The sequence below is a fragment of the Megalopta genalis genome, chromosome 18 (assembly GCF_051020955.1).
Source record: "Megalopta genalis isolate 19385.01 chromosome 18, iyMegGena1_principal, whole genome shotgun sequence".
NCBI lineage: Eukaryota > Metazoa > Arthropoda > Insecta > Hymenoptera > Halictidae > Megalopta > Megalopta genalis.
In genome coordinates this window covers 1,487,335-1,499,401 of record NC_135030.1, presented here as the reverse complement: position 1 = coordinate 1,499,401, position 12,067 = coordinate 1,487,335, and the positions used below count along the sequence as shown (strand labels likewise).

The 12,067-nt window shown below is 40.8% G+C and overlaps 1 protein-coding gene across 2 annotated transcripts in view; it reads left to right on the top strand.

The window, feature by feature from the left end:
* Positions 1-9,044, top strand: part of sim (bHLH transcription factor single-minded) — a 79,847-nt gene extending 70,803 nt beyond the window's left edge. For both annotated transcript variants that reach the window (XM_033484293.2, XM_033484294.2), the window contains exons 8-9: positions 3,729-4,211; positions 5,927-9,044. In XM_033484293.2, the coding sequence (XP_033340184.2) occupies positions 3,729-4,211; positions 5,927-6,750 (1,307 nt within the window). In that variant the 3' untranslated portion in view covers positions 6,751-9,044. The remainder of the gene's footprint in view (positions 1-3,728; positions 4,212-5,926) is intronic.
* Positions 9,045-12,067: the final 3,023 nt, after the last annotated feature.

Genomic DNA, 12,067 nt, shown 5'->3' with positions numbered 1-12,067 from the left:
AGTGATCGTAAAACAAAAGAATCGGCAATTTTCCAAGTTTTCGGAAACCTCGGAAATTCGCAATTTCGGCGAGTTCGGTTGTCCTAGCGTTAATAGCGGTGTAAACGTCGCGTCGTGGAATTTCGCGTTTGGAAAAAAATCTGAAGTAGAAAGCGGTAGGTGTCGGCCGGAAATAGGCCCTATTTTCCCCGTGGCGTGGCGTCCGAGAGCGGTCTCGGAGGCGTCGACGTGGTATCCGAGTGCTCGAAGAAGAGGCTCTCGCAAGGCCAGAAGCAGCTGACGCTGCTTAACTCGGCGACGCCCTCGCTGGCGAAATATCCTTTGATCTTTCCTTTCTCCCATCCACGGTAGCCGAGTTTTGAGGAGAACCAGCACGACGAGGAGAACAGCCAAGTATAACAGCATTTCCCTTTTTCTCCTCTTTTTCCTCCGTTGTCGCCGTTGCCGTTGTCGAGCAGCGGCCGCGCGCCCGCGCCCGCGCACTCGCCGACGCGTTAACCTCTAAGTATGTGCATACGTAGTACATACAGGGTGTACATTATTGATTGAACAATGCCGCTACGGTCGCCACGGGCAGAGAGTAAAAGAGAGACTGCACCCGTGTATATACGTGTGCACGTGTGCACGTGTACGGACGTCGATGTGGAAGAGGGGGGAGGGGGGGAGGCGGATAGAACGAAAGAGGGATGAAAGGGGTGGTAGAAGAGGGCAAGAGAGGAGAGGAGGCTGTTACTGCTATCACTGTTTGAACAGACTCGCAGTTTCACGAGCACAACTCGAAGGGAACCCTGACATAATGCCACTAATGTCTGCGCCTGCGGATTGTACGATCGACGTTACGCCCAAAAATTTTCTTTCACCCTATCGCAGCTCTCTCTCTGCCTTGTAATCTATTCTGAGATCTAAATCCGCGGGTCCAAATTACTTTCTATCTTAAACGTCTGCTCGACTCTCGCGACGAGGCGGGATATTACAGCGCAGTCGGTATTCGAGCAAAGAAGTAAATTCGCCCCAATTTTCCTTCAGCTTGCGAACGGAAATGGACGATTTGGGAGGAGAAGATACGATTATTCGAGCCTTGCGACTCGTTTTTATTTAGTTAACGATTGTCAACGACTATAAAAACGAGGCGCAAGGCTCGAATAATCGTATCTCTTCGTCCCAAATTATCTATTTTTGTTCACATGTTTGGGGGAAAATTCGGGAGAATTTACTCTATAAGTAGAATCGCGACTGTTGGAGATGTTTTAATGTTTAGCTAATTGCACTATCGTCGATGAATAGTACATTAATACTTAATAATGATTTGAATCCGAAACTGTTGAATATGAATCGAACATGCAATTTAGAAGCGCCAATATGATGTACATCCAAAATCGTAATTGTCTCGTTTTACTAAATTGCTGGGACAATTCGAGGTGATAGCTTGTCGCCTCGCGCTTTCTTTGATCTATTTCCCGACATTTCGCCACTGCTTCAACTCGGAAGACGCTTGGACGAGGAAAGTTAGGGTTCGGCGATTTTAAGGTAGCTCTTGGACAACGGATTTCGCGACAAGACCTCGATGAACGGCAACTCCTGTCGCCGTTGCATTCGTATACACACATATTTTTGTCGCGCGTGTAGTTGATGGCTTGCAGTATATGCAAGTTTAATTACAGAGGAAGATGCCTCGTGATTTTTCTGTGATCTTATCTCCTCTTCTCAAATTGTCCGTTTTTGTTTGCAAGCTCAAGGGGAAATTAGGGAGAACTTAACTGTATATATTACCAATATCCTTCCAGCAACTTCCTGCACAAGATAAATTAATTGTTGGTAGAAGGATAAACGAATTGTAGACAGTGAATTTGGTTAGTAGTCACGTATGTTAAATATTTATTGTTTGTACAGCTTCGTTGCTTTACGATCGACAATCTATCGAGGACTAACTACATCGTTACACGTATATCGCTTATTCGTCGCAACGAGGCAGGACGACGTCATTGTCTCTTAATCGATGCCGAGCTTTCAATTTTGCCGACGTTATAATCGTTCTGGATTTTCACTGTTTATAACATATATACTTATACCATACACTTACCTGAAAGACAAACATCGAGTATCGGTTCGTCGTATTCGAATCGTTCCCTTCCCAATTAAGCAAGCTGCGCGAAACTTGCCGACAATTCTTTCCCCCAAATTCTGCCAACATCGTCCAGCTTCCTGCGCCAATGACCAATTAGGAATTCTTATAGATTTCCGAGCGAAGAATAAGAACATAAAAAACATTTCTCTCCGTTATTCTTCATTTATCTCACAGCCTTTGCATTTCATTGAAGTAAAAAGAGAAATTTTTGATATCATTCTGAAATTAAATGATAATAATATATAATAATAATATATAATAATAAATATAAAAAATATATGATAATATATACTATAATAATAACTAATAATAAAATATTAGTATTATAAATACAGTATTATAAATATAGTATTATAAATACAGTATTATAAATATAGTATTATAAATATAGTATTATAAATATAGTATTATAAATACAGTATTTAAATATAGTATTATAAATACAGTATTATAAATATAGTATTATAAATACAGTATTATAAATATAGTATTATAAATACTTTTATAACAAATGATACTTAATATGTTCGCATTTGTTCACATGTGAACAGATCTTCTTCGTATAGAAAATATTAAAGAATAAAAGATCTTTTTTCTGATCAGGGAAATAAAATAGTTTTAGTCTGTTGCTGTACGAAGGAAACGTTGAACGATCATTGACTACTAACAAGGGAAATGCGGCAACGCGAAAATTCTAATTATTTTGAAACTGCAAGTTCGATCGAGATCTTAAAAGAAGTTTTGAGCCACTTATGTGTGTACGTAAGTGTTTCCCTATTTGACCATAAAATGGTCACAATAAAAATTTAATGGTTTTCTATGCTTTTTAAATAGATATCATTAAAACGATACAAATTCTTTTGTTTAAATAAAAATATCCGCATTGTTCGATGAGTTTAATACGCGCGTCTTCGTTTATAAAGATTTTCGACGAGAGGAAAAATGCAAACTACTTTGAATAATGGTAGCGACAATCTTTTTATTCGAATGAAAATTTTTTTATCGTTTCAGTAACATATCTTTAAAAAGCCTAAGGAACTATTATTTTTTTAATGGAGCTATTTTGTTATACCTACTGCTGTTTTAAAGATATATGTACAGATAAATGGACAAATAGATAGCAGAAGAGACGAATTCTGGCCGATAACAAAAATAGCTCAAGATTTCTCTTACGGTGTCCAAAAAAACCCTGCACAGTTTCAAAAAGATCAGAATTTTCTGATTTCCGAAATTCCTCTGTGAAACGTGTTTAAATGTTTATAATTCTACATATGTTTATAATACACTACACCGCCTTATTCAGAAAAGTATACTTATTCAGGAATAGGTTACAGTTAAATCCAAAATTAATAATAACAAATAAAATATATAAAAATTAATATATATAAAATTCTACTGACTGTTTCAAAATTAAGTGTTTCACAATCCAGACATATCAAATAAGTTCAAACCGATTCCACTACTCTCACTATAAAAAATACAATAAAGCTGCAAAAAAAGCTCTGTCGACTATAAAAATCTAGACTTGCTTTGTACGAATTATAACTTGGATTACGATACTGTTCACGTGTCGATGTATCCATTTTTCTTTTTGTGTTCACAGTGCTGCACAAGGGCCAAGTAACAAGTAAATACTACAGGTTCCTGACGAAATCGGGGGGATGGATCTGGATGCAGTCGTGCTTCACCGTAGTCCAGAATTCGAGAAGCTCCAGGCCCCTTTGCGTGGTGTCGGTGAACTACGTGTTATCGGAGCGGGAATGCAAAGATCTGGCGTTGAGCCTCGAACAGATATGTCCTTGCTCTAGCCCCGGCAATCCACCTAGCGCGTCCCTGGAAGCACCGACGCCCTGCGGAGCGGCGAACGATCTCAAGCACAACCTCAGCCCGCCCGCGTTTCCGAACAGGACGAAGGAGTCGCCTGATAATCATTACACGGACGTCGCTGCTTATCCAAATCCGGAGTACATCGGATCGACCAATCACAGTCATTACTTGTCGCCGCCTTACGCGGCGCACGGCGTAAACGGCAACGCTCACCAAGATGGCTCGTACTATAATTGCGACTTGTTTTACCAGTACGGAGGTAAGGAGAGCTCGAAACCTTCTTCTTCACTTTGGGATTTGCTTGCGACAGACCATGCTACGTTCTCGACGCGTTTATCACGACGCAACCGGTCGAAACGACTGGTCTCTGATTTTTTTCTTGTACAATTGTCGAAACTGTGAAAATGTTTCTATGAGAAACTTTGGGATAAGCTCGTTTATTCGAGCATATATTGCAGCAGAAATCGTATGCAGCTCGAGCAAATTTAATCTTGCCGTTGTTAAACATTTGTTAAACGCTTGCTGAACGTCTGCCGCGTCACGGTCAAATGAAGCATAATAAATATATAGAAATTAAGTGGCTTTATAGAAGTCCTGCTTTTCGCGGGACAAGTCAAGACAGATGTAAAATGTGAATCTAGCGAGTTAGGAAAAGTTTTCAATGTAGGCTTAACCCTTTGCACTCCACTGGGACATCGTGGGACATCGTAATTCTAGCATATCGCTCGGATGTCCCCTCTCGTGGGACATTAAAGTTTATTAGCGATTACGGGGAATTGAGTTATTTCAGCGCAACTTTTTGAGACACGCATGTTTCCCCGAAGTTTTCTCTTGAAATGGCACAAGACATCAAATCAAAATATAGTAAAATTACTAAGATATATGCAAAAAATGTCAGCGGGTTTTGACGAGAACGCGAGAGGCGTGCTCACGACGGTCCGAGCACTTCAAAGGCGCCACTTGAAAAGAGCGAGAAGGCAAGTTTGCAGAAGAAAGATCGGCATGCGAACATAGCACGCACTGTATAGTGAGATTTATAATCATAAAATCTGGTGGAAAAGATTTTCAAAGCTGAACTCAGTCTGGTTCGAAGCGTCGAGCTGTATAGATAGATCTAACGAGTGAGAAAATCGGAAAAGTGATTCTTCTCTTGGTAAATAAATTGTTTGGTAAAAGTTTTTTTGGTAAATATCATCTTGTGAGTTAGTAATGACAATTAGAAATTTTCAACCTATGCATTTATTCATATTTTTTATTAGAACAATGGCAAAACGTTCAAACACGTGAGTCTCGTGACACAAGTAGTAGCGAAGATGAGCTCCAGATAGACGTTTATACAGATATGTTAGAAAGACTAACTGTAGAAGGTTTTCTTCTACAGTTAGTCTATCGTTTTGATAGCAGTGATAGCGATATCGTCCAAGCAACAAGGCGACGAGAGAAAGAGTTCGCATAGATAGCGATTACCACAACAAAACAAAATTATAAAACGAACAATATCAAAATCATAAAAAATAAAATATTGATTTTTTTGCAAATTTCTCGATTCCAGCCAAATTCATATAAGTCCAATATCATTATAATATGTCAGTTAGTTCCAAAACCATACTAAATAATACGAGGGTCTGTAAATGCTCGTTTCTGCCGAAAAATGGCGCAGGGTAGCTGGTAGCCAACGTCCAGAATGGTTCGGAGTGCTAAGGGTTAATATCATCGAATCGCGAATAGAGATTGAAGAAGGTAGCAGACTTGGTAATATTTTCAAATGTTTTCAAATATTTTCAAATAAATAACTAGAAGCGAAACCGAGGATGTTTTTATCAAATTTTCGGACAGTATAGAAAACAGATAACTCGAAGTTGCGTGTCGCGTTGCACATGAAGCGAGACATTAAGTTGTAGCATTTTACGATAGAAAAAACGTCGAATCTCCTTTGTACACGAATATCGATTGAAACATGTCTGTTTCTGTCAGAAATGCATCAGGATCCGCTTGCGTCGGTTCAACCGCAACAAGAAGCGCAACACCAGCATCTGTTGCACCACGCCAATTCCTTAACGAACCTGCAACAACACAGTCCGCAGAACGCGCAACAGGACCGCCAGCACGCCCCGCATCTTCTGCACCACGAAACATCGTTGACCAGCTTGCAGCAGCAGCAACAGCAACAGCAACAGCAGCTCAGCCCTCAAAGCAGCCAGCAGAAGAGACCTTACTCGACGTCCTCGAGTTCTTGCGGCAGCACCGACGCCATAGACAATCACATGCCGAGCCCTTTGAGAAGCTACCGCTATCATCCCTATCGTCGTCATCACATGCATCATGTGCCCGACGCGGCGTCCTCGAACCTGAACGAAGGCGTGATCATGTACCCGAATTGCGGCTTCAACAACGAGGACAGCTACAACGCCGCGTCCGCCGGGAATCTTCATCATCACGAGGCTCCCTATCTGCCGCAGTCCGACCACCATACCACGAACAATAATCCGGTGAAGCATTCGCATCATCACTTGGAACCGTCGCCGGCGGGATACACCAGCGTGATCGTAGACTCGCAACAAATCCGGGACGGGACCGGGCACAGTAGCAATCGCCGGAACAATATGGACAATCGTTTAAGCGTGAACGATTGCGCGGACCTCGGCGTGGAATCGCAGCAATACGGCACTGTGATCGATGCTCAAGACGGTGGACAGGTTCACCAGGTGAGTGCCGGTTTGAGGACGTACACGACAATGCCCCCCGTTGCATATGTGCCTCCGTACAATCATCTGTATCGCGGGATGAGGGTGGAATGAAAGGAGGAAGTGCGTTGATTGTGACGGGACACAGAGCCGGCTTCCGAATTCTGAACTTTCGTGCGTGTTGACAATTAGCATCGTTTTGATCATCGAATCATCCTCGCGCGATTGATCAATCGCTGTCGTGAAATATTCGCGTACAATCGGCCTGTCTGGTGCGCGAACAAATGAGATCCGACCAGCCTTTTGCCACGCTCGGTAGTGCATTTCGAACATTTGTTTCGCGCTCAGATTGTGCACAGAAACGAAGGATACGATATTCGATCCTTGCGACTCTGTTTTACGGTCGTCTACGATCGGTCACTATGAAAATGAGCCGCGACGCTTCCTAAGCTCGGAAGCGAATTGGAATTTCTCCTTAATTCGCGCTCAGATTGCGCACAAAAATGGACAATTTCTGAACAGGGGATGATACGATTATCCAAGCCTCGCGACTCGTTTATTATAGTTATCAATTGCCAACAGGTATGAAAACGAGCCGCGAGGCTCGAATAATCGCGTCTCCTCCTCACAAATTGTCCATTTTCGTGCAGAATCCGAGCGCGAATTAGGGAGAATTTACTGTAATCGGAGAAGTTTCTGGCGTGCAGGTTCATCCAGAAATGCCGGCGGATTCGTTTGCTCGCGCAACCGATATACTTAACAATATACACTGCCCAGGGGTTTCTGTTTCCGAAGGAAAGAAAGAGAAGTGACTGAACACCCTTTATTCTCCTATCTATCGTTATCAGGATCCGTTGCGTGTGTTTCATTCACATATCAAGGTGTAAGAAATCTTTCGTTCGAAGCGCACCGTAGCTCGGAGGGGACGAGCCTCGTAGCAACATTGCACTAATGTTAATTAATGCAATGTTCGGATAGTTTGTCGCATAAAATGCTTCGTCGAGCAGGATTGAGTTTCCCGTAAAACGATAGTTACGAGGGATCGCGGTTTCGATTTTCGGTAGACACGGTTACATATCCTCAAAGATCGTTAACGCGATTCAGTTTTGTTATTTCTATCCTCGTTCGACTATTTTATCACCGGCGGTACTATAAACAAGCGCGTCGCGAGAATGATCGTTAGCGGACTCCTTTGCCGTACGATCCTTCGATCGACGATCTGATCGAAATTTTCATCGACTAATATTATTGCGTTCGTTAATTTAACGGAATAATGCGTGCGTTAAAGGAACGGCCGAACTTGGATAGGCGACTCGCGGAAATCGGCGAACGATTTCGCTGCGCGGAGAACTCGGGGACGCCGAGGACCTCGAGTTCGACGGGAAGAATTTTCGCTGGAATTCACGCTGGACGTGGATCGGCTGAAATTCTCCGTTAGCCGCGGCGGACGAGCGGAAACGCGTGTTCACAAAGACTCGCGTGATTTGAAACGCGCAAAAGTGTTCTCTGTAGGTACGGTGAATCTAGTTTACAGGCGTCGTTTCTGTAAATAAAAGGCGAAAGAACGTGCCGGCAGGTAACTGTTTTACGGACTGTTTTCAAAGGTGACGGCGTAGCACGATGTACATAATCGTTGGCCTGTAAATTACGTAGTCGTGTCGTAAAACACTTAAGGACATGTACATATTTCGATGTTTCTAATACATAGGATCCGAAGACTGACCGGTGCTTGTACCAACCGACCAAAGAATCACGCCCTTCTTACTGGAACAGAAACAAAGAAACGAAAAGAGACAGAGAGAGAGAAAAGAAAGAGAAAGAAAAATCAAAAATGTTACGGAAAATGTAATACGTTGTTATATTTTTATTCGCGTTTGTTCGATGCACGCGAGGACCGACAAAAACAAAGAAAAAACAAGATAAGTATTATACTTACCGTTCTGTACATAATGGTATCCTGGAGGTCTCCAGTGCACTTGAATCGTCGAAAAGTATTTTACTATAAATAAACAGAGCGAACCCTCGAAAAACCTTTCTCGGCACATATCCGTTCGAGGATGTTAACCGCATGTATAAAACGCGTGTATACATCGTAATCTTATTCTTATTATTTATATCGATGTAAATTAAGCGGAATATACGATTCGTACACAGCGGCGCGAATTGTCGCCGCTCTACGACAATTGGAATTGTAAGCGTTGTAAATATTGTACAAGTATTGCGCGCGCTGCATACCTATGCGAGAGAATATAGTCATATTTTCCTCTGATAATTCAGCTCATTGCTATTCGTTCATTGAACATCCTCTTTTTAGACGAGTGAAACACGTTTGTTCCCGATTTGAAAGCTGTCGATCGGAATTACAATTGCAAGACACGCATTTGGAATAAACCAGTTTAATAAACTTCGATTTCGTTAAGTCAATCCTTCGAACACTCTGAACGAGCGAACATGTGTGTTGTTGCCGCCAGATTTTCAACTAACGCCAATTTGCTTGTAACTCGTTTACAATCGGACTCGGACACGTTCATGGAGAAATTTAAAAAAAATGATCGGCTTCACCTCTTATTATCTGTTTATCTACGCATGTAATACTTTATCATAAATCATGACGTTTAGAATTTAAATATTTATTCAACGATATCAATTTCACGAAGTACGAACACGTTAAGAGCCGAATATCGGCTTCGAATAATTCCCACGATATCAAAGTCGTTCAATTAACGACACCAGAACTAGAAATTATCATCGTAAAACGTATTAGCTTAACTCTTTTTTGTATTCTTTGAAAATTCAGTTTGCTCAATATATTACAACGAAAAATAAATTTCGAAACCTAGCTAAAAATTAGTATCGCCCGTTATGTGGCCGACGCGGCACTCAACGTGTTAAGCTTGAATTAAGTTAAGATTAAACGCAATGCATTTTCGCAATACGACACTCTCATTTTTTTTCGTATTTTATTTGAAGAAGTTGATCGGATTCCTTTTTCCACAATGCCCGATTACTATCATCTTTTGGATAAATTAATTAGCCCGCTTCGAAGCTACGTTGATCAGTAGTTCTCCGTTCTTACCCCTCCAACAACCGCGGCCACCGCGGTATTCGCGTTCCAAATATCTTATAAAATTAAAAATTACTAAATCTTACATTCTTTACAAATTTGTTCATTCTTTATTGTTTCTCTTTCTATATCCTTTTCAATCTAATTCTTAGAACGCGTCTGCGTAACAAATAACTCTCGCGGTTAGAGGGTTAATCATTTCCATAATACACAACGAGACAATTTTTGTCTCTTGCTAGCCTCGATTTACTTTCATTCTCAGGTTTTGATAACAGAACAGAACTTTCCGACCTTTATAATTTTTAATTTTTTTTTAACTTTAGACCTAATATAATTTTTTCCGTCACCTACAATAGCATTCACTTGTCCTTCCGTTTTAACTCACCCGTCAAGTGCCTGTTAGAAATCATTCCAAGCGATTTTACGGTGAATGAAGTTTTCAATGGTCTTCAATGTTTACAGCTTGAATACCTGCTCGTGGTCCATTGAACCGTCGTCCCTTCGCAGGTGGCGGGATTTTCGTCTCATTGCGGGGATTTCCTATTTACCTCCAATTTGTCCCCCGTTAGGTTACTCGTAAAAGGCGGAGTGCGCCGTACTCTCTCTTCGCTGAATTATGGAGACTAAGCCAAAACATATGGGCTCGTAGAAAGCGGGATCCGCGATCCTTGCGAGACCCCTTTTTATGATTTACGTCCTGTTCAAACCTTTAAATTCCTGCGCGCAAACAAATAAAACCTCGCGTAAAAACTAATCGAAACTAGAATTGTTGATTACATTCGACCGGTGGTGTACGATTAGAAAATTCATTCCTTCTGCTAAAATGTATAATGTGCGTGATTCTAGATCTGCATCCTTTCATATTTTATCCCTAGTATTTTTAATATTAAATCTCAATATCGTGTATATAACGTTTTGTAAAAAGGAAAATATATTTTCGAAAAATGTATTCGATAAAGGTGTAACTTTTAATACATCGGTTCTTACATATTCCAGGTATCTTGTATTTATAAAAAAATGCCAAAATGTTGTTGTAATCTAATGCTAAATTACATGATATTGGGATCGGATAAAGGTTATCGATATTTTATCTCTCTACTTGCGATTATTAAATATTACAGGTACAAATAGAACACGATTGAAGATGTTGCGCGTTACACGATAGTGATTAATTCGTGAAAATGTAAAGACACTTAACGATTGGGCTCTCTAGCTGGTAACATTTACACATTTGTTGCGTGTAAAAATTCTTAAGAAAAAAAAACAATCAAATACCAACTTCCAAAATTGTCTATAAAAGTGGGGATAATTGCTAGACCGCAGATTCTTGTGCAAAATAAATGCGTTCCAAGTCAATTGTAAGAAACAGAAATCAAGTGTAACGATCTCTTTTAATAATTTCGATAAGTTAGGAATAGTGCGACAATATTCTTAAATTTTTCTAATACCATCAAGCTTTTGTATTTCAGTTACATATTCTTGCAAAAGATGCATAAAAAATATCTGCTTCAATTGTACGATGAAGAAGATAGACATTTATTTGTGGTTTCTTGGCCATTTTAGCGAGTTGAAGATAATACGACGATGTTTTCTAATTCTTCAAAATCTCTTTTTCACTGCTATGTATCTTATTCACTAATTTTCGTCGTAAGTGCATAAAATCCGCAGATTGATACCGTATACCGTATATATCACTGATTGATACGATTAAATAGCATGGAGTAATAATCGCTAATGATCGGCGCGATTAAAAAGCATCAAATAAATCCGTAGTGAGCACAACAGCGAAGTCGTGAGAAGAGCCTCGCCGCACAGCACAAATCACTGGTTTAGCCGGTGACAAAGGCATAGTAGAGGATCACGTCCCAGCATCCGGTCCCGGCGCCCCCTCGACGAAACAGAAGAAAACAACGATCCTGTTTTTCTCCCGCATTCTCCCCAATTGTCACTGGTCCGGCACGAACAATAAATTAATTGTGCCTTGTACGATTCCTCGGTTAGTTTTCGGTGGTCGCGTGCTTGCCTGCATGGGGTCGTTCGTGAACTGAGGCACGTGCCTTTTTATAAGCGCCGTCAGCCCTGGTCTCCCTGCCATTAAAGGGAAATCGAAAAAGGCAAGTCTCACCAGCCAAGTCTTATTTCCTACGAACGCGGAATTGTTCCGCGACTGTGCAATTAAGTCTTCAACTCTGTCAATCGAAAAAATGGATTTTTCATTCAAAGAATTTCGACGCTGATATTTGAGCCGTTTATTTTGAAAGTGGCATAAGTCACTTTGTTCTTAAGTCGATGTATTTAAGGGTTCGCGTTTTAACACGTTTCAAAATATGGATGCTAACTTTCGAGAAGATTTACTTGTATTTGTTA